Below are 23,713 nucleotides of genomic sequence, written 5' to 3' on the forward strand. Positions count from 1 at the left end.
ATTAATCTTGAATACACCTGTGCGATTAACAATCAAAGAAAGAAAAAAAAATCTTTCTATACCTCTCGATTGTCGTGGAACAACTGGTTTCGTCGCCATCTCGAATCGATAGAACAAAATCCTTACAAACGGATATTCAAAAAGGAAACAATCTCTCTCTATCTTTCTCCTTACCTTCTTTTTTTCCCTCTCGTCTCTGTCTCTGAAACTTCCTCGTCTTTGGTTTCCGAGAAATCGAATGGGAGAGGGGTAGTGATGGAAAGGTCTCCTTAATGAAGCTGAGGAACCGACGATTCACTTGCAACCTTTTACGTTTTTTTCCTTGGTTTTACATTTTTTTAATCTACTCTGGTTGTGTTTTTTTGAGAATTCGTGAGTGGAGAGAAATAGATATGAGAAAGATTGGAGAGTCCACGTAGGCAGACATAGAGAGTTTTGGAGATACAGTTGTCAAAATATTATAACACTTGTTGAGAGCCTTTGCTTTATATATAAGTATAGATATAGATATAGATAAATAATGATTAGTTATAAGTACCAGTAGATAAACCATAACATAACATTACGTTAGGGTATCTGAGAGTTTCGTAATTTTTTTAAAATTATAGGCTCCGTTTGGAACTTCGTATAGGATAGTATAATTTTCTTGTCCAATGTATAATTTAATCCTATCTAATGTTTGGAAATAATATGATATTAGACTTGTATAGTATAAAATTTGTGATAATATATCTAGATTACCCCCAATTAAAATGAGAGTGAGGGTTTTTTGTCATTGGACATGTTATTTCTTATACTAAGCTTTCTGTATAAAATAAAAACGAGTTGGAGGAATTTTAATGCATCGTATAAGAACCACTTTTGTATAAAGTTATCAACAATGCTATGGATCCCAATAATAACCATCCCAGAAGCATCCCAATAGTGTGTGTCATGCATTCATTGGGTATAGTGACATCATAATAAATGACCCATTAAAAATCATACCCAATCAATGCATGCTACACACTGCTAGGATGCTTTTGGGATGGTTATTATTGAATTTTATTATTTTTGTAAAGTTATACCATCCTGAGTATTTTAAAAATTGTCCAAACACCCGATAAGTTCATTAAAGGATAATTTTATACTATATGAAGTCTTATCCGCTCATCCAAACAGAGCCATAGAGTTTACAATTTGAATCCAATGGTTTGGGAGATGTTTTACATCACACCACATTTTTAATTTTTTTGATTTTCTTACACCATTAGACATGAATTTTATATAGTGGCGAAGCCACGTTGTAGTGAGAGTTTCGTAATTCATTTAAAATTGTGGAGTTTATAATTTGAACATAATGGTTTGAGAGATCTTCTAGAGCATACCACATTTTTGTTTTTTTAATAAAAAATTTTGTCTGAATTTTTTTACACCATTAGATATGAATTATAAACTTTCGAGAATTATGAAACCCCCAAATTCTACATTAAGAGCCCGTTTGGTTACCCATGTAATGTAATGGTAATTGGATTCACATTACGTTACAATGTTTGGAATCCATTAATTTAAAAATGTACTATAATCCAATTACTTGGTAATTGAGTTCCTTACAAAAACAAGTAATTCAAATACCATCTAAAAGGTATTGTGATTACAAAATCAAGTGGTATTGTGATTACAAAATCAAATATTTGTTCTTTAGACAAATATATCCCCAATAATTATAAATTATTACAATTGTATCCTTACATATTAAAGTTCGGACCTATGATCAAGGTTGATCCTTACATATTATAGTCCTCAAGCCTGGGCCAGGCATCAAGACTGGGTCAGGTCGTGTCTGGGATTAGGGATAGAAGTCATAATTGAGCTGGGATCCAGTATCAAAGCTGGGATCCGAGATCAAGGTCGGGATTCGAGATCCAACAAGGAATCTAGGATAGATGTCGGGATCCAGGATCGGGCTCGAGATCTGAGATAGAGGTCGGGATTCGAGATCTGGGTCGGGATTAGAGATAGAGGAGGGATCAGACCTGAGATCTGGGATGGTGGTCGGGATCTGGGATTGGTGCCCAGATCAAAGATCGGACTTGGGATTCTGGATCAGGACAGAGATCTAGGATTGGACCTGGGATCTGGGATCGATCCCGAGATCTGAGATTGAGGCTCGGATTTGAGATCGGACTTGGGATTCGAGATCGAGGCTGAATAATGAGATCAAACTCGAGATCTGGGATCTGAGATGAACCTCAGGATCCAGGATCAGACCAGGATCTAGGATCAAGGCCCGAATTCGAGATCGAAATTGGGATTCAGGATCGGGCTCTAGGATTCAGGATCGGACTCAGGATCCGAGATCAAACCCAGGATTTGGGATCGAGGCCGGGATCCAAGATCAAACCTAGGATCGAGCCCGAGTCTGGTCAAGTCGGGGGTTTGGGATTGGTTTCGGGTCATGTCAGGATTTGAGATCTGGCCCAGTTCTTGTAGGGGTCCTGGATCAGGCTATGGTCAAGCCCGAGATTCAGGATCGGATCTGGGTCAGGTTTAAGATTAGGATCGAGCCCAGGTTAGGCGGGATCAAGTCGGGGTCCAGGTCATGCCAGGGTCTAGGATCGAGATCGAATCAGGTTGAGGATCGGGATCGGGCTCGGGTCAGGCCATGATTGGGTTGGGGTCTGGATCATGCTAGGATCTGGGATCGAGTCTGGGTCATGTCGGGGTCCAGGATGGAGCCCAGGCTAGGCTTCAGGACTAACTCTTGATCTTTTCAATAATATTTTTAATATATGTAAATGTATATGAGGGTAATTTTGGAAAACACTAAAAAAATGGAATTCATTTTCATGTTATAAACCAAACACCTTAATAGGATTACATTGTAATGGCATTACCACAATTGAATTACTTGTAAATGGATTACAATTACTATCGCAATACATTAAACCAAACGGACCCTAAGTGTTAGAAAACTCTTACTCTCTGTCTCTCTCTAACAAGTCTCTGTCTCCATCTCCAAGACCCCACTTTTTTATTGTTTAGAAAACTCTTCTATCGAATTGCTTTTGCCTCTGTTGTTATATGGCACACAACTCCAAGTTCATGTGGATGACCCTTCAACACATCGGTGCTTCTCATTCCAAATGCAAGGTGTATTTGTTCTTTCTTTGTTTCAAAGCAAGTAGATTGAAGATCCTTCCATAGAAATAGAACGCTTATGCTTTAAATATTTCGGGGTGGCAATTTATCTTTATGACGAAAGGGATGCTCTCCCAAATTGTATTTCTACTATGTTCTTATGAAATTGAATTAAGATTGGTATAAGATGATGTCGTAAATAGGACTGACCTATTAGACGAATTAGCCAAGTCAGGCCAAGCTGGATTGAACTACTTCCTTCCTAATTGGTGAGTATCTTCTCCCTCCCGTCCTAAACAAGGAACAAAAATGAACTCTAGTAGGGCCCTAAGGGTGTGCTCGAGGGACCTCTCTGACGCTTAAGTCAGTATATAACTTAACTTGGGAGGATGACTTACTGCTCGGAGCTTTGCCTCTTGCTTAGTAAGTAATTTTGAGTGCAAAGGTTACAATGTTTGCCTGGTGGTGGAGGTCATTTTTTATATGAGTTAAGGTATTTGGGTTGTAGTAGGAATTGAACTCCTTCTTATTGGTTCTCATGAGAATTTCTCGGAGGCTAAATCCCATCCATATTCATCTTCAAAGGGGAGTTGGACTCTGTCAAGAGTTGGTGTCCTATTGGGACATTAATTTATTGAAATCGTACTTCACCTCAATTGGATAAGAACAACCTATCTCGGTCGAATGGGTTGAACCCACCTCGGTCAAGCATACATAGTGCTCCTCAGTCAATACCTGGGAAGATACCTCAGCCAGCCCCGAGGTACATCCTTACTTTCATCTAGCTGGCTTATGTGTGCCACATGTCATTATACAATTGGTGAGGTTATTTTGGTAACATCAGTATTTTTTTGTAATTGAAGGTAGTTTTGATACGTGGGTTCTGACTTTAATGGGAAAACAAACTCGTCTTAAAAAAATATTATTAGGTGTTAGATTTATTTATGATATAAAAATCCTTTAATTTTTCAAACTTAATTAAATCATGATACGGGGTTTGGAAGATATGTCACATCAAACCATATTTTTGTTTTTTCTATTTTTAAATTTGTCTTAATTTTTCTCCATCATTAGATATAAATTGTAGACTTTAGAGAATTGTGGAGACTCCAAATTCATTAAATCAAGCACAACTATTTTCGAGGGAAAATTCCAAGCCGGTAGCACTTGTGAAACTTTTGGACACTTAAGTCCAGTTCAAAAAATTTTATTCCTCTAAGGTACCACTAATATACTAATTATTTTTTTATCATTGTCTTCTTTCTCCCACAACAACTACACTTCTCTTCTCTTTCTCTCTACTTATTTTTGCCCATTGGTATCCAACCTAAACTGAAGCTCACATCACCTCAAACATACGCCGACCTTCCACCACCACCAACGGCCGTCCATTTGATCGAAAAATGATTGAAAAACCGCGACAACCGCAAGACAAAAGCCTTAGATCCAATCAATTTCGGGGACGGTTCGCTACACCACCACTACTGTTGGACTCCCCTCACTAAGACGCACAATGCCAGCCCAAAACGACCATCGAAAATGACCATTTTTAAACAGTAACATTGGTCGGCTAATGTTACTGTTTGGAAAAAACTTCAGATTCGGCCAATTTCGATAGCGGTTCGTCATACCACCATCACCGTTGGACTCCTCTCATTGAAGCACACAATGCCCAGCCATATACGGTCCAAAACGGCAATCAGATATGTCAATTTTGAAATAGTAACATTGGTCGGCTAATGTTACTGTTTTGAAATAGTAACATTGATCGAATAATGTTACTGTTTTAGAACAGTAACATTGGTCGACTAACATTATTGTTTTTAAAAAACTTCAGATTTGACTGATTCTGATGACGGTTCGTCACACCACTACCACCATTGGACTCCTCTTAAGGAGACGCACAATGCCCAGTCATATTTGGATCAAAACGCCAGCCAAAAAAAGAGATGAGAGAGAGAGAGAGATGTAATAATAAGAGAGAGATGCAGTCTGAGAGAGAAGGATGCAGCAATGAGAGAGATGTAGTAGAGAGAGAAGATGTAGTGAGATGAGAGAGATGTAGCATAGAGAGAAAGTAACAAGAGAGAAAGCATATTAGATTTAATCCTCTTTGAAAAAAGGGTAAAAAATAAATTTGATAAAATTTAAATGATTTAAATAATTACAAAAAATAAAAATGGACTTATGAGGGATAAAGTTTTTTTTAAGTGAACCTAAATGTCCAACTGTTTTGAAAGTAGTATTAATACGTCATTTTCCATATTTTCAAATTAGTAGTACTAGGTAGCCCATATAGTGATAGCCCATGAGAGCTCAAGTCTCTTAAACGAAATTTTAAAACATTTTAACCCTCAAAATACATGTTAGATTTTAAAAAAATTTACACATTGAGAATCAACACATAAAACTCTTTCTAACAAGATACATTGTCGATAAGTTTTATCGAGTAAATCTTAATTTCATTATCTTTTTCAATGGAATTTCTTAATTCCATTGTTTTTTTCAATGGAATTTCATAAACAAATGAATTCTGAACTAAAACAATGAATTTTATATTGTGCTTTAAAAAAAATAGAATCTATATTAAAACAATAAATTTTGGACAATGAATTATGGGATAAAAGAGTGAAAATAAAATTATTCTATTGATTAATAAACCTGTTGAGCTCCCATGGGCTACCAAACTGATGGGGTACATGTCATTTTCATTTTCAAATTGATTTGAGTTGAGACATGCAGAGGTTCCAATTAATTAGTATGTAATTATTAGTAAGTATTTATTTTTATATAAATTATGACATTACATATATATTTGTTGTCATAATGGAGAATTGAACCTTATATAAGTATAAGGAATTGTTAATCACTAAACCTCAAATTCCTTTTGATATGTTGGAAATCATTTCCTTATGAAAAATAAAGAAAAAAAATGCGGAAACAACCAATATACGAAAAGAGAGAACAAAAAAAAAAGGAAGAATAAAAAGTGAAATTATTATATTGTTGTGTTCAAATAATGAAATAAAAAAAATTATCATCGTAGCAAAAAACCACCCTCTAAATTACTAGATGATTAAAGAACACAAACTCTTGAGGTAAAAAAAAAAGAAGAAAAAAAAATTAAAGGGAAAACAAAAAAATTGAAACAAATTACAAAATATGAATTTGACATTCTGTAATTCTCATCTAATATTGTAGAATTGAAACAAATTACAAAATATGGAATTGACGTTCTGTAATTTTCATCTAACCATGTAAAAAAAATTAAGACATGTTTAAAAATGAAAGAATAAAAAAGTGATAATGATGTGATACATTTTTTCAAATCATTTGATGCAAATGATAGATTTTATAATTTTCAACGGATTGTGTAACTCCGGATTCAAAAATATATGTAGGAGAAAATAGTTTAAAAGAATAAAATAAAGGATGGGTCATGGTCAACATTTGGGAAGATCAGACGGTGGAGGTGGCAACTTTTGATTGCGCCGTTTTCCGTCCATGACAAGCCAGGCCATCTTCAAGCCCCAGCTTGTGTGTACTTCCAAGTGACAGTGCATAAACCATACTCCTGGATTATCTGCACGGAATCGGATGGCGACCCAGCCGCCGGAGGGCACGCCAATGGTGTTCCTTTCAGCAGGGTCAACGAGGTTGAACTTGGGCGGGTCCTTGTTCCGGTCAAAATTACCAAAACCCTGACCCACTACGAAGAAGTTGAATCCATGGAGGTGAAGAGGGTGACTCTCTGCACTAACGATGCTTGTGTCCTGCATCACCAACTCCACTGTTGTGTTGAACGCCAGAACTGCAACCTTAGTCCCAGTCTTGACATTGGTATTGTTAGGAGGTGTGCCAGTGTAGTTGAATTTGAATGGTGGGTTAGCAGGGAAATCGTTGGTATACACTCCTTGAGATTGGTTGAAGAAGTGAGCTTGAAGAAGTGCCGTGTTTGGCTGTACGAAGGACACATTGTTAATTGCCGCTGCTAGTCTTGTATTGTTAGGTCCTTGACAGGTTTGGTTCCGTGAACAGGGGATTACACCAATTCCGACTGTGAAGAAAAAATGCCTATCAACCGTTTGAGGAATGTTCGCTGGGAACTTACTGGTGGCCAAGCTACGGATTTTCTGGGAAAATTTCATGGCAAAAGCGGTGTCATTGAACTGTGGAAGTGACGGTTTAAGAAGAGGGAGTTTTATTGTCGAAACAGAAGGGTTCACGTATTCAAGGATTCCAGTGGTTGTGGTATTATCAAAAGCGGCTGGTCCGGTGGCGTAAGGCCTGGCGGCTATGATGAAATTGGTGGTGGGTGCTTTTGATTTGGCTTTGAGAAGGACTGTAGACACAAAAAAATTTGCAGCCCAATTAAATAAAATAGTGGGCTCTAAATTAAAATAATTTATGAAGCCCAAAATATTGTTAAATGGATAAAATCTAAGATAAATACAAATCAAATCAAATTCAAATAAAATAAAATTAAAGGGATAATCATTGATTAAGTGATTTCTCTACAATACCCTTAATGTCAAGGGTTAAGGCCAAGGGTACATAAGTAAATTCCACTTCTCCCTTTGCCTATAAATACCAAGCTCATTTGGAAAAAAAAAAAGAGGAAGAAGAGGAGGAGTAGAGAGAAACTATCTAAAGACTCTCTCAAATTTCTTCTCTAAATCCGGAATTCTTAGAATTCCTTCAAGTCTCAAATCCAAGTCAAGTCCCGGAAGTGAAAAGTCCAAGTTCTTTAAATCCGGAATTCTTAGAATTCCTTCAAGTCTCAAATCCAAGTCAAGTTCCGGAAGTGAAAAGTCCAAGTTCTTTAAATCCGGAATTCTTAGAATTCCTTCAAGTCTCAAGTCTAAGTCAAGTCCCGGAAGTGAAGTTCAAGTTCTCTAAATCCAGAATTCTTAGAATTCCATCAAGTCTCAAGTCCGATAATCAAATCCCAAATTCAAGTCCAACACTCAAATCCAACTGGATTTTATTACAAATTCGTAGAATTTGTTTGAAGCATTCAACTAAAAATCAGAGGATTCCGTATTCGTGTGGAATATGTCAAAAGAAGAGATCAAGTCCACTTTGATTTTAAATATTTGTAATTTGTACCAAGTTTTAAGTGTATTTAATTTACACTGAGGAATTTGGTGTGTACAAATTTCTGGCACGCTCGGTGGGACACTCTTCTCCTCTTATCTTTCAGTTGAATTTATTAGATTCAATCTAAGTCAAAACTATGGAATCCACGATTCCTTCGAAGGAGATTGATGTCACTGATGATGTCTCTCACGCAACTCGTACGCGAGTTAAAGCCGGAGAATCACAATAGATTTCTCCTCTTAAGAAATTCTCAAAAAAGGGTCAAAAGAAGTCCCATGTGAGTAAATCCAAATCCAAATCCCATATATCAAAAGAGGCGGAATATGTATATTCCAGCTCCTCGGATGATGAATCCAAGTCTAAATCTCATTCCGTGAAGTTGGCATCATGAAAGTGGGGTGATTACACCTCTCCTTCGGAGGCTGAATCCGAATCTAAATCTCCTAAGTCAAAAGGAATGGAATACGTATATTCCAACCCCTCATATGAGGAATCCACATCACAGAAGTGGGATAATTACATCCCAATGTCGGAATCAGATATTCCTGTGCCGGTTATGATGACCGAGGCAACAAGTTCCGAAGATCAGGTGAAACAAATGAATGTCACCATTGATCAATTGACAAAGTCCTTAGAAGAGAAGGACAAACAAATTGCTGCACTCATAAACCGATTGGATTCCTTAGGACCAATCACGGAACCGAGCCGTGAAACCTTTGTTTCACGAGAAGGTAAAGCTCCAGAAAGTTCAAATTCTCTTAAAGCTCAACAAAAGCAAGAAGAGCAAGATCGCTTGACAGCACAAAATGCTCTCCGCGATTCGACCAACTTATCTGTTGCTTCACTCTCTGTGAATCAACTCCAAAACATGATCGTAGACACCATCCGAGCTCAGTATGGTGGAGCCCCACAATCATCTCTAGTGTATGCAAAGCCATATAGTCGCCGGATTGATGAAATCCGCATGCCATGGGGTTATCAACCCCCTAAGTTCCAACAATTTGATGGGAAGGGCAACCCAAAGCAACATGTTGCTCATTTCATCGAAACTTGCAATAATGCGGGTACATTTGGTGATTCCATGGTGAAACAATTCGTGCGTTCCCTAAAAGGAGCTGCATTTGAATGGTATACTGAACTTCCGGCTGGTTTCATTGAAGGTTGGGATCAACTTGAGCGCGAGTTTCTAACTCGCTTTTATAGCACCCGACGGACAGTTAGCCTCCCGGAACTCGCCAGAATGAGGTAGAATAAAGAAGAAGCTGTGGTCGAGTATATTGAACGCTGGAGGAACCTTGTCCTAAATTGCAAGGAACATATAAGCGAAAGTTCCTCCATCGATATGTGTGTTCAAGGAATGCATTGGGGGTTACTTTACAATCTTCAAGCTAATATGCCACATTCCTTCGAGGAACTTGCAACCCGAGCTCATGACTTGGAAATCCAAATAGCAAGGCATGGAAGCCATTTGCCAAGTGACCCTCGAGAATTAAAGAAAGAAGTGAAAAAGGATTCAAAGCCTTCACGGACTAAAGAATCCATGGCTGTTACTACTGACCCAGTTAAGATTTCTACACAGAAATCTAAATCTAAATTCGAGTCCAAGACTCGTAAAGATCAAACTCAAGTCAAGGAGCGACCAACCTTGAAACAAATGCAAGAGAAGGAATACCCATTTGCGGATTCCGAAGTGTCTGGGATTCTAGACCAATTACTTGAACAGAAGCTCATAGAGCTTCCTACTTCAAAGCGGCCGGAAGAAATTGGCCAAACTGATAATCCTAAGTACTGCAAGTATCATCGGATCATTGGTCATCCGATTGAGAAATGTTTTGTCTTCAAAGACATAATCATGCGGTTGAATAGGGAAAACAAGATTGATCTCGATCTTACTGACAATGTTGAGGTCAATTGCGGAATGGTGGCTTTTGGGTCATTTGACCCCATTCCAATATCAATGGAAGCTCAAACGATGCCCTCGTCCATAACTAACGAGGAATCATCAAATATAGAACTGACTGCTGAGCTTCCTGAAGGAGCTGTAAGAGTCCAGTTCATTGTAGATGGAGAAGCCACCACTGTCTATGCATATCCCGGAATGCCGAGGCCACAAGCTCCAAATAGGCCAACGTTATATGAAATCATGACGGATGATCTGGATGTGTGGGATTCATCACCAGAAATGTATGATTCATCTTCTGAAAGTGAAGATGAAGGTTGGATAGAGGTGAAAAGTAAAAGACAATACTCTTCACCAATCCGGTCTCTTCCAAGTCCAATACCTATTCTCGGAAGGAGAGAAAATAAAAAATCTCGGTCTAAGAATCGATTAAGAAGAAATCGAAGAAAGACACATGTTGAGGTTGAGAATGAAAGCACTCATTCAACTCCCCGAAAGAAAGTAACTCTTAAGGAGTACTTTCCGAAAGATTACTTTCTAGATGAACATATGACATCATATGTGATCAGTGCAATAGACTCTAAAGAGTCACATGAAGAAAGAGATGGTTCTAAGATGGAAGCCTCAAGCATTGAGAAGAAAGGAGTTGTTATTTCACTCCAAGAAATTCCCTCTGACATGAACATCTCGGAAGTCCTTGAACTCCCAATAGATACTCGTTTGGCGCTAGTTCAAACACTGCTCAATCCGGAATAATACAAAGGGAAAATATTTTCCCAAATAAGAAAAGTTAGTCCCGGTGATTGTATGGCAACAATTACCTTTACGGACGATGACTTACAGCTTGGGACGAGACTTCACAACAGGCCACTTTATGTTAGTGGAATTATTCGAGAACACAAAATATCTCGAATCCTCATTGACTGTGGATCTGCTGTAAATATTATGCCGATTCATACAATGAGAAAGATTGGAATCTCAGTGAATGAGCTTTCTAAAAGCAAACTCACAATCCAAGGTTTCAATCAAAAAGGACAACGTGCCATTGGCACAGTCCGGTTAAAGATTGAGATGGATGATTTGATATCATCAGCTTTATTTCATGTAATCGACTCCAAAACATCCTATGAATTACTTTTGGGACGTGTTTGGTTACATGAAAATGGAGTAATTCCTTCAACATGGCACCAATGCTTCAAGTACAGTCGAAATGGCAAGGAAAAATGCATTGTAGCCGAATCAAAGCCATTCGCAAGTGAAGAATCTCATTTTGCGGATGCAAAATTTTACCAAAAGGAAGATATGCCCCAAGAAGCCCTTCCAGTGTTGATTCCGGAATCAAAAAATGACGTAAAAGATGACTCAATTGAGGACATCTTATCAAGAACCTTTGTAAAGGAATCATCAAAAATTGAGTTGTCAAAGAGAGATGTTGACATTCTTAAGGAAGACCTAATCCTTCCGATTCCTTCTATTGGGAAAATTGTAGACTTAAATTCTATACAAGAAAATGCCGAGGAAGCTGAGCTTCCTAAAACTTTGGGAAACCACTCAAATGGGTGGTTTGATCCACGTGTAAAGAAGCTCATGGAGAACGCTGGATACGGAAAAGGGAAGCCATGCAAACTTGGCGACCTTGATTCCGTTCTGTCTAGTGGAAAAGCTCCGGTGATAAATAAACAAGGAATATCTATTCCACAACCAAAACACGGATTGGGACATGAATCTCGTGACTCACACCCTATCCGAATTAGAGCAAAGAAAGCATCGGCCAATCCAATCATGATACAGATTTTTGAGTATAATGATGACAAGCCCGTAGAGCCTCTTGCTCAAAGCCAAATACAAAAGCAAAATACTCGAATTTCAGTATTTGAACGGATTGGTGATAATCCGTCAACATCAAACCAAATGGAGTCTGTACAAAAAGTCTCTGTATTTTCTAGGCTTGGGCCAAAAGTCCAGAAAGAGGATCCGAAGAAACGAAGGAGACAAAGACGTCGTAGACGTAATGCTCTAGCTAAAGATAAAGGTAAAAACAAGGTGATTGTTTCTGTCAATCACATCACAATTGAGGAAGTGACTGAAAAAGAATTCAGTTCCGACTCATCTTCTGATGAAGAACCCATATCGGCACCATCTACCTTAGAAGATGGGGGGCAAGCTACGGTTGATGAACTCAAGGAGATCAATCTAGGAACTGAAGCTGATCCAAGGCCAACATTTGTAAGCGCACTTCTAAGTCCAGAAGAAGAAACAAAATACATCCAGCTTTTGCAAGAATATATGGATGTCTTTGCATGGACATACAAAGAAATGCCAGGACTAGATCCAAAGATTGTTGTCCATCACTTGTCTATCAAACATGGAGTACGTCCCATAAAACAAGCTCAAAGACGATTCCGACCGGAATTAGTCTCGAAAATTGAAAATGAAGTCAATAAACTTATTGAAGCTGGATTCATTCGAGAAGTTAAATACCCGACATGGATTGCCAATATTGTCCCAGTGATGAAGAAAAATGGGCAATTACGGGTCTGTGTTGACTTCCGAGATTTAAATAAAGCATGTCCAAAGGATGATTTTCCATTGCCCATCACGGAGCTAATGGTTGATGCAACTACCGGACACGAAGTGTTATCCTTCATGGATGGTTCGTCTGGATACAATCAAATTCGGATGAACCCAAAGGATGAGGAATTCACTGCATTCCGTACTCCAAAAGGAATATATTGTTACAAAGTTATGCCTTTTGGATTGAAGAATGCCGGAGCCACATATCAACGTGCCATGCAGAAGATCTTTGATGATATATTGCATAAAAAGGTGGAATGTTATGTGGACGACTTAGTCGTAAAGACCAAAAACCGAAAAAATCATTTAGATGATTTACGGGTTATCTTTGAAAGACTTCGTCGATTTCAATTAAAGATGAATCCTCTCAAGTGCGCATTTGGTGTCACTTCTGGAAAATTTCTTGGCTTCATCGTAAGGCATCGAGGTATTGAAATTGATCGAACAAAAATCGATGCCATTTTAAAAATGCCAGAACCGACTAACTTACACGAGCTAAAAAGCTTGCAAGGGAAGCTCGCGTATATTAGAAGGTTTATTTCAAACCTTGCTGGACGATGCCACCCATTCAATAAGTTGATGAAAAAAGACACTTCTTTTAAATGGGATGATACTTGTCGGAATGCCTTTAATAATATCAAAGAGTACCTCCTACATCCGCCTGTATTAAAGGCACCAATTCCAGGTAGACCATTAATCCTATACATTGCTGCCCAAGAGCGATCATTAGGAGCACTGCTTGGACAAGTGGATGACGAGGGGAAGGAAAGCGCATCATACTACGTGAGTCGTACGTTGGTAGGCGCGGAGCTAAATTATTCACCAATTGAAAAAGTGTGCCTAGCATTAGTCTTTGCAACAAAAAAGCTAAGACATTATATGCTTGCACATGTTATTCATTTGATCTCAAAGGCGGATCCACTTAAATTCATCATGTCAAGACCAGTCTTATCTGGAAGATTAGCAAAGTGGGCACTTCTTCTATCAGAGTTTGATATTACTTTTGTACCTCAAAAGGCTATAAAAGGACAAGCTTTAGCGGATTTCCTAGCGGACCATCCGATTCCAGCAGAGTGGGAGCTTCCAGAAGAATTCCCGGATGAAGAAGTCTTTTTCACTGATGTAATACCATCATGGAAATTATTCTTTGATGGTGCTGCACGAAAATATGGTGCAGGAGCTGGGGTAGTTTTTGTTACCCCTCAAAATGAAGTCATGCCTTTCTCCTTCACATTGATGGAGATGTGTTCCAACAATGTGGCGGAATACCAAGCCTTGATAATTGGCTTGGAAATGGCTTTAGAGATGCAGCTCGGACAACTTGAAATTTTCGGAGATTCTAAGTTGGTTATTAATCAACTTTTATCAAAATATGAAGTCCGGAAGATCAATTTAATTCCTTACCAGAAGCATGCGGCAAAGCTCTTGGAAAAATTTGACATGGTTAATATTATTCATGTCCCAAGGAATGAAAATCGACAAGCAGATGCATTGGCTAACTTAGCTATTGTATTGGCTAACTCTGATAAAGATATCGCGATTATGTCCATTTCTCAAAAATGGGTAATTCCATCATGGACACCTGAAGATGAAACAGAAGTTCATAATATCTCAGTTGATACAACTGAAAATGAGGATTGGAGGCAACCAATCATTGACTTTCTTAAATATGGAAAGTTACCAAGTGATCATCGCCATAAAACGGAAATTCGACAACGTGCCTCTAGATTCATATACTACAAAGATACGCTTTATCGGCGTTCTTTTGATGGTGTATTTCTTCGATGCCTAAGCAAAGAAGAAGCGAATCAAGTATTGGAAGAAGCTCATTCCGGGATATGTGGTGCTCATCAGTCCGGACCAAAACCTCACTTTCGGATAAAAAGGATGGGATATTATTGGTCAACCATGGTGAAAGATTCCATGGAATATGCTAAAAGATGTGAAGCTTGTCAAGTTCATCCGACTGTTGCTTCATGGCCTTTTGATGCCTGGGGTTTGGATGTTGTAGGACCCATAACTCCAAAATCATCTACTGGCCATTTGTATATCTTGGCAGCTAAAGATTATTTCTCAAGATGGGCGGAAGCACTTCCATTAAAAGAAGTTAAAAAAGATATCGTTGTCAATTTCATTCAAGGTCAAATCATTTATAGATATGGAGTTCCTCGATATATCATTACTGATAATGGGAAACCATTCTATAACAATCTAATGGACAAACTTTGTCAAAAGTTTCATTTTGTCCAACACAATTCCTCCATGTATAACGCAGCAGCAAATGGACTTGCAGAAGCCTTTAACAAAACTCTCTGCACTTTGCTAAAGAAAGTGGTCTCCAAGTCAAAGAGGGATTGGCATGAAAGGGTAGGAGAAGCTTTGTGGGCCTACCGAATAACTTATCGAACACCAACACAAGCCACACCATATTCTTTGGTTTATGGCGTTGAAGCAGTAATACCACTGGAATGTCAAATTCCGTCTCTCAGGATTGCTATTCAAGAAGGCCTTACTACAGAGCAAAATGCTCAATTAAGGTTGGAAGAACTTGAGTCCTTAGACGAAAGAAGATTGGAAGCTCAAAAGCGACTGGAATGCTATCAAGCTCGTATGTCCAGAGCTTTCAATAAAAAAGTACATCCTCGATCATTTCAAATAGGAGACTTGGTCTTAGCTATAAGGAGGCCGATTGTGATCACTCGACGGACTGGGGGCAAGTTCCTACCCAAATGGGATGGACCATATGTAGTCACAGAAGTCTACACAAATGGTGCTTATAAAATTATCGACAAGGACGGTCTACGGATCGGACCTATCAATGGAAAATTCTTGAAGCGTTTTTACGCTTAGAATTAAATTGTAATACTCCTTGCCCATATGAGTATAAACTATGAATGGCATCAAAAAAAAAAAAAAAAAAACTCGCTAGATTGAAAACCCGAAAGGGCGGTCTAGGCAAAAATAAGAGTTAAAAAAAAAAAAAAATTTCCTTGGAACTACGTTTGACTTGATCTCCTCAAAAGGAGTACGTAGGCAGCTTGGGAAATTCCAAGTTCAGTCAAATAAAATAAAAAAAAAAGACTTTGTCTTTTAGTTCAAATCCAAATAAAAATAGAAGACTTTGTCTTTTATTTTCAAGTTCAGTCAAATTCAAAGAAAAAAATTTCTTTGTATTGTCATTTCGAAAAGACAAAATCAAAGCATGTAAGATGTACATTCATGTTATGATTTAAGGTTCCTTTCTTTAATGAGAATACCTTTGATGCTTATATGTGCATACTTGATGGTGCGCCAAGTTATAGCATTAAAAAAGGAGCAAATGAATTCATTGATATGAATGTTCATTACATAAAAAATAAAAAATAAAAAAAAAACTAATCGAAATGACAAAGAATAAATAAATAGAGAAGTCTAATTCTTCTTGATCCAATTCGCTAGCCCACGGAATCCATCTTCCAAAGTTGCCTTCCGTTTAGCAATCGACTTAGTTGTAGTGGCATCCTTAACTTGGAGCTTCTCTAGCTTTGAATGTGATTCCTTCAATTGATTAAGGTCATCACTTTCTTTCTTCATTTTCTCATCAAAGGAGTCAAGTTGGGATGACAAAACATTATCTCGCTTCTCTAGACGAGAAATTTCAAGTCTAACTTCCTTTTGTTCTGCTTCTATCTTGCAACGTTCCTTGGTCAAGTCTGGAACAATAAGCATACGAGCAGAAATAAGATCTTCCAAAGAAGCCAACTGCTTTTGCTTTTCTTCTAAAGATGGAAAACGCATGGTGTCATTCTCCTCGTGAAGGAAGTCATCAATGTCATTCAAGTATTCAACCACCTTTGCCATTAAAGGAGAAATATCAATGTGAAAAAATTGACTACAGAAGTCTTTATAACAAGATGACTTCCGAGTCCACCATCCTCTCAAGTCGGATAGGCCTCCATGCAATGCCTTGGTAAATTCCTTCTCAAGATATGCCGTCATTGCTTCACGGAGCATCTCTTCATGCTCATTTAAAAGATTTGGTGACTTATCTTCAGGATTCGCTGATGCGGATAAAACAACAGTCAATTGTTGGGATTTGGTGCTGGAAACTTTCTGACCCAATGTCCCTGAAGTAGCCCCATCATCTGTCAAGTTTAGGCTTCTATTCTCTAAAGAATGTGTGGATGGAATAATACCTTCTCCAACACTATCGGGAAGTTCACCTAATAGACAATCATTTGGGCTACCTTCATCAGCAAAGCCCTCAAGGGCACCAATCATCTCACTCATAGGAATTTTATCGAAAGCTACCCAAAAAAAAAAAAAAAAAAAAAAGTTTATTATCAATAAATGGGCAAATAATAGATAACAAGACAGAGAAAAATAAAGGAATACCTTTATTCCAAGAACATGGAGAGAGATTCATATCACTCTTTGCTTCCGCAGGAATGTCCTTGGTATTAGTTTTGAGATCAATTTGTTTTCCGGAACGTAAACGAGTAGATCTCCTAACCAGTGGTATATCGTCAGAATCAAAGTTAGATTCAAAATCAGTATGTGCTCCTTCAGGTGCAACTGCAACAATTGCAGACTTTACCATTGGCACTATTTCATCAACTGAAGTTTTCTTTGTCTTGGCCTTTGAAGGTCCAGCTTTAGATTTCTTTAAAGCACGTTCCTCTGGAACGTCTAAATCCACAATGAGAGGTTTCTCATTCGGTGGCAATGGGATGGAGTCATCTTCTCCAGCTTTTCTTTTCCTCCGAGAAAGTGTAGATGCGATATTCTCAACAAGTTTAAAATCAGCACGTTCACTACTCTCCAAAACAGTAGTAGAAACGTTAAGCAATATGGGAGCCACCGTGGTGTCCCACCAATTCTCATACTTTCGATCAATTTGATCGCACATATTAGTACAAGGCCCCGGAATATGAAATTTTGCCTTACTCCCTACTCTTGTTAGAGATAACCAACAACTGTAAAGAGTACTTGGATTCAATTCAAAAGAATGTATATTCGGAGACCCAGGATTGATTTGTTTGAATCCATGCTGTCTTGAAAACCGGTGTGGACTATACGCTTCCAAAGTGTATGACGACCCCCGACGACATGGTAAATAGCCAGGTCGAATACTCATCATAAATTCTTGAATCTCTGCAGCCATCCGGGAAGCAACTTTAAAAGTTGCGGGTCTTAAGTGGTCATCGCCTGATGGAAGGACAAATCTACAAAGCCAAATAGAGAGATATGCAGCTATCTCCAACTCATCAATCTTGGTGGTAGATAATTCAAGATCTAACGCCTGTAAACATTTTAGATCTCTGATGTCTTCAGAAGACACACTTTGGTTGGGAATGACTATGGGTCTCCACACTTTTGTTGTTGTTCCACTTTTTAGAAATTCATACTTTCCCAAGTTTGATAATTTCTTATATTTCGAGTCTCCTCGAGGATTGGGTTTCCGAGAAACCCCATTAAGCCAAAAATTGAGCCAATCTGCATGCTTGATTCGATCAATAACCTTTTCTCCGGCTATATGTTGAAAAGCCTTAAAGAGATGAAGACAAGAATCTGGAAGAGATTTTCCATCAGTGAGTTCCCTAAAACTCGGAATAACCTCTTCATAATAATCACCAAGTATAGACAATCCGGAAATATCTCGCATTTCCCAAAGAGAAATGCCAATTTCTCCATGCCTCGTCACAAAGGTACTGGTTTCAGGACACCATACCTCACATAAAGCCCGATATGCTGAAGGGGGACGATGATATTCCATCGTTGCTGCTTGGACTGCTAATGATAAATCTTCCAAGCCTCTATCCTTAAGGAGTCCAGCAACCCGTCTGGACCACTCCCAAAAGCCATTTAGATATGAAATCTCTCCTCTGGGATTCAAAGATGTCCCCCATCTAATAAATTTGTTCCCAATATTCTCGGCAATCAAAGGTCGTGGGATGAAGTCATCCTCATTATGATGTGGTGCAATACACAAGTAAGGTAGGCCAAGACGACGGGCATCCGTGGATGCCAATTCCTTGGATCTGCTAATTAAAGACATATCCAAACCTTGAAATCGATTGACACCGGGGATAGCAAAACGGCCAGTCATTGCACTATTGACGTGAAATTTAAGATGACCCTGCATGCCTGTAGAAGAGTGAAGTCCAACAAAAGCCATCGGAAAACGAATTGTTTTCCCTTTAAATTTGGGATTACTAGATTCTGTAATCCATTGTGGATTCGAGTTTGAGCTACTCTCAGAATCCGTCTTCGGGGCTGAACACGGTTTGCGGGAGGCCATATCTAAATTAAAAAAATAAAAAAATAAAAAATCAGCTTCCGAAAGAAGGAAAAAATAAATAAATTTCAGCTGCCGAAGAAAGAATACATATGCACATGTGTGTATATGTATATGTATAGTTATGGCGTAGGCGCCATGCAACATCACAGCCATGAAAGTCAAGGTTGGTTGCTTTAAAAACAAAACATATATATATATCATATATATATGTATGAGATGAAAATTTCTAAAAATAATCACGGCTGGGTGATGAAAAAAAAAAAAAACTAAAGTTGTCTCACCTTTTATGCGTGATGTTGAAAGAGTGAGTATACAAACTCTATAGCACATGTTGGCTTTATATAAGTCTAACTCTCCTATATCAAGTGAGATTAGTTATAAGTTATCAAATACAAATCAAATTGTGATTATATAAAGCAAATTTTATTAGATAATTCAAGACTTAAATTATCTAGTCTTTGATAACTTAAGTCTTGAGGGGGCATTTGTAGACACAAAAAAATTTGCAGCCCAATTAAATAAAATAGTGGGCTCTAAATTAAAATAATTTATGAAGCCCAAAATATTGTTAAATGGATAAAATCTAAGATAAATACAAATCAAATCAAATTCAAATAAAATAAAATTAAAGGGATAATCATTGATTAAGTGATTTCTCTACAATACCCTTAATGTCAAGGGTTAAGGCCAAGGGTACATAAGTAAATTCCACTTCTCCCTTTGCCTATAAATACCAAGCTCATTTGGAAAAAAAAAAAGAGGAAGAAGAGGAGGAGTAGAGAGAAACTATCTAAAGACTCTCTCAAATTTCTTCTCTAAATCCGGAATTCTTAGAATTCCTTCAAGTCTCAAATCCAAGTCAAGTCCCGGAAGTGAAAAGTCCAAGTTCTTTAAATCCGGAATTCTTAGAATTCCTTCAAGTCTCAAATCCAAGTCAAGTTCCGGAAGTGAAAAGTCCAAGTTCTTTAAATCCGGAATTCTTAGAATTCCTTCAAGTCTCAAGTCTAAGTCAAGTCCCGGAAGTGAAGTTCAAGTTCTCTAAATCCAGAATTCTTAGAATTCCATCAAGTCTCAAGTCCGATAATCAAATCCCAAATTCAAGTCCAACACTCAAATCCAACTGGATTTTATTACAAATTCGTAGAATTTGTTTGAAGCATTCAACTAAAAATCAGAGGATTCCGTATTCGTGTGGAATATGTCAAAAGAAGAGATCAAGTCCACTTTGATTTTAAATATTTGTAATTTGTACCAAGTTTTAAGTGTATTTAATTTACACTGAGGAATTTGGTGTGTACAAGGACATTGGTGGTTTGTCCTGGAGTGATGAGTACAATGTGGGTTTTGAAGGGTTTGACATAGACAGCATCAGCTTCAACTACAGTGAGTGTGTGATTGGCAATGCTGAAGAAGAGCTCGTCATTGAGCGCGGCATTGATCAGACGAAGGAGGTATGTTTTCCCTGGCTTCACCTTGAGCTTGAATGTGTCTTTAGCTGAGCAGTTATAAGTAGGTCCCGGAAGACCATTAATTGTGTAGGCATCAGAGATATTTGGTGCTCCTCCTGTTTGTGTGGCTTGGTTGATAATTGTCTCTGTGTCTGCTTTCCACCATTCCCCTGCAATTTGTAGCAGAACCCATTAATGTCACCAAAAATGTTGAATATAATAAAGCAAAACTAAGGAGTCAGGATCAAAATGGGTATAATTGTTACCAAAAACAATGGGGACTTCTTTGTGTGGCTGGGGGAATGGGTAAGGAACGCCTTTCTTAGGAAGGATGACAATGGGTCCATAAACAGTAGCTCTAAGCCATGATATGTGAGCATGCCAGAACAATGTCCCTCTTTGGCCTGTAACTGTGAAGTTGTATATGTAACTCTGCCCTGTTTGGATTGGACATTGCGTGATATATGCAGGTCCATCTGCCCATCCACTCCTCAGTTGTCTGACTCCATGCCTGTCAACAACATTAATCAAAGATTTGAAACAAAAACAGAACATTAGGCTTTGGAATTTAAGAGTGATTGGGTTTCTTCCTTACCAGTGGATGGTGATGTTGTTCGGAACGTGATTAACAACCTTGATCAACAACCTATCACCTTCCCTTGTTATAATCCTTGGCCCGGGGAATTGGCCATTCACGGTCACAATGCTCTTTGTTTTGCACAGTCTTGTCACATTCTGCAACTTTATCTACAAAAGAAATTGAAGCAACAGAGGATTATAACATGCATGCATGGATCATGCAGAATCATGCGGAATTTAGTCAAACAAGAGATGAAAAGCAACAAATAAGTACTTCAAATTTGTAGCTTCTGGTAACGGGTGCATGCTTTGCAAGAACCAGCTGAGGCAGGAAAACCCACATGAAACACAATGAGGAGAAGAAGAAATGCCTCAGAAAAGCCATCTCTCTGTTATTGCTTCTGAATTTTGACTTGTGATAGTAGTTTTGCTGGTAAATGTGAAGAAGAAACTATGTACAGCTTATGAGTGATGAAGTGCATGAATTGGAGGGTTTGTTTATATAGAGAAAAAATAATAAAGTTTGTTAATTTGGTGACAGAAACTTAGGTCATGTTGTAATTCTTGCTCCTACTGGCAGCTGGTCAAGCTTAACTTTAGAGTGATGTCCAAGCCAGATCATGTGCTAAACTGCTAATCTTAACTAGGATTTATTTATTAACGGTATTCTGGAAGTTCCTAAAATGCCCTCTTTTCTGTTCATTGTCCTGACTACATTGAAGCAAAACCAATGATATTAATGCATTCATTAGAGTGTGGCAATCAGTCTAATTATTGTGACTGTTAATCAAAAGTGATAGATATGTGAATCTGATGCTGCCAATGTTCTTTGGATTTCAATATGTTTATAAGAAGTCAAGAGTTTGTTTTAATATTTTATCCCACATCGAATTGGCATATTCCAACAGAGTGACATATAAGTAAAGGTACAGTCACTCTCACACAACCGCTACGTTTTTTGGGCTTAAGAACCATCGACGGCTGGTAAAAAAAAAACTTGGTACAGACTTTTGGCCCAAAACGGATAATATTGATTTGTAATGTTTAACCAGGATTTTCTAACTTGGTATCAGAGTTAAGATTAAGTCCATTTGAACATAACCTCTAAATGTCCATTTATTCGGTCCGACATAATATAGGAGGCTACTTGCTTGATTTATTTCTTTTTTTTAAAAAGAATGTTTCATTCTTTCTAAAGATAAGATTGCCCAATGAAAATTGCAATAATTAATTTTTTTCCTCCTTATACTTTGCAAAGAAATGGAAAAGGCAGGCAAAATGAGGGTAACATAGTCATTCAGAAAGGCATATATTGTCCAATGCAGCGAAAGTTTGAGTGAAAGATAAATAAAAAGTTATATTTATAGCAAAATGAATTGATTAATTATCAGTAATTGGGGGGGCATGCAAGTAGGGATGGTTGCTTTGTAGCCTTCAATCTCCTACCCTTGATACTTATTTCTCAAGGCTTCACGTACCATTTTGTTAGCTGTCGGTTGTTCCTTTTACTGTTTAACCTTAACTATATTTGAATGGTTGTTCTTTAAATCTTTCGGGGCGGCAATTTATTCTTGGGAGCGGTTAAATACACTGTAATATTTGTTAAATACAACTCCAAGTTTGTTTTTTTTTTGAAAAGGTCTAACGATTTGAATAAATTTCACTGGCTAGAATATGGACAAAATGAAATAGAGGCCTCTACAAGGCACTCTTGTCATCCTAAGGTGGAATACAATCCAGTTAGCTATGAAAACACATCCATGAAAATAAACAAAATAACTATTACACTACTTTCATCACATAACAAGAAGAAAAAAACAAACTACTCCTCTTTGTTAGATGCTTTTTCATCTGACCCCACCGCGGAGATACAGCTAGACATCTCTTCAATCCAAAACCTCATCTGCTGTTCTTGAAGAGCATACTTAGCCAATGTATGAGCAGCCAAGTTGCCTTCTCGTTTCACATGACAAATAGACCATCCTTGCAAAGGTTGAAAGCAATCTTCTTATCTCTAGTACTATCGATCTCCATGCAGTTGAATGCAAATCTCCTCCATTAATAGCCACTACTACTGAAGCTGCATCACCTTCCAAAATCAAATGAGAAAACCCAAGTCGGAAGCAATTTGAATCGCATGTAAAGCACCCATTGCCTCCACTAAGGTAGCTTCCAAAACTGCTTGTCTTTGAATCGTGCTCCACGCCAACACATCTCCACTGCAATCTCTATATATCACTCCCATACCAGTACAACCTCTCCGTGAATCTAATGCTACATCCCAGTTCGCCTTAATACAATCTCTCGGAGGCTTCTTCCACTGTTGCATATTATTAGCTCCAATTGTCATGCTAGGTGACTGCATAACTTGAGTTGCTTGGGCAGCAACATAATCATCAGCCATGGTAATACCTTGACATGCAATTTGAGTAGGATGCAAAAAAGTCCCTTCATGAGCAAACTTATTTCGCCTTTGCCATATCATGCGCATGGTAATTGCCATTATTGCTATCTCCCTTTGACTCAAATGCTCCATGATCAAACCCCATAATGGAGTAAAAAGAACTGGACATAAATCCAAGCTTCTGTATACGTTTGATACTAGCACAATAAACATCCTTTGCTGACGGACACTCCCAAAGAGCATGCATTATAGTTCCTCCAGACTATTACAAATAGGACATTGAGAAAGAGCTGCCATATGCCGTTGGA

The 23,713-nt window shown here is 38.1% G+C and overlaps 1 protein-coding gene across 1 annotated transcript; it reads right to left on the reverse strand.

Moving 5' to 3' along the window:
- Positions 1–6,376: 6,376 nt before the first annotated feature.
- Positions 6,377–21,408, reverse strand: LOC119998091 (laccase-17-like). Its single transcript, XM_038845298.1, has 5 exons — positions 21,276–21,408; positions 21,018–21,169; positions 20,689–20,933; positions 20,276–20,592; positions 6,377–7,460 (listed from the first exon to the last, which is right to left on the reverse strand). Exons 1-5 carry the CDS (start codon positions 21,384–21,386, stop codon positions 6,564–6,566), a joined length of 1,722 nt encoding a protein of 573 aa, XP_038701226.1. The 5' UTR covers positions 21,387–21,408; the 3' UTR covers positions 6,377–6,563.
- Positions 21,409–23,713: the final 2,305 nt, after the last annotated feature.

The sequence above is a fragment of the Tripterygium wilfordii genome, chromosome 5, assembly GCF_013401445.1.
Source record: "Tripterygium wilfordii isolate XIE 37 chromosome 5, ASM1340144v1, whole genome shotgun sequence".
In the NCBI taxonomy this organism is placed as follows: domain Eukaryota; kingdom Viridiplantae; phylum Streptophyta; class Magnoliopsida; order Celastrales; family Celastraceae; genus Tripterygium; species Tripterygium wilfordii.

What these genes read in the sequence shown, in the direction of transcription:
- LOC119998091 (XM_038845298.1), bottom strand. Translation starts at nt 21,386, where the DNA reads ATGGCTTTTCTGAGGCATTTCTTCTTCTCCTCATTGTGTTTCATGTGG. An exon ending in CCAGAAGCTACAAATTTGAA is followed by an intron (nt 21,170 to 21,275) that starts GTACTTATTTGT and finishes TTTCTTTTGTAG; the next exon opens with ATAAAGTTGCAGAATGTGAC. An exon ending in CAGGACAAACCACCAATGTC is followed by an intron (nt 7,461 to 20,275) that starts CTTGTACACACC and finishes GTGTCTACAGTC; the next exon opens with CTTCTCAAAGCCAAATCAAA.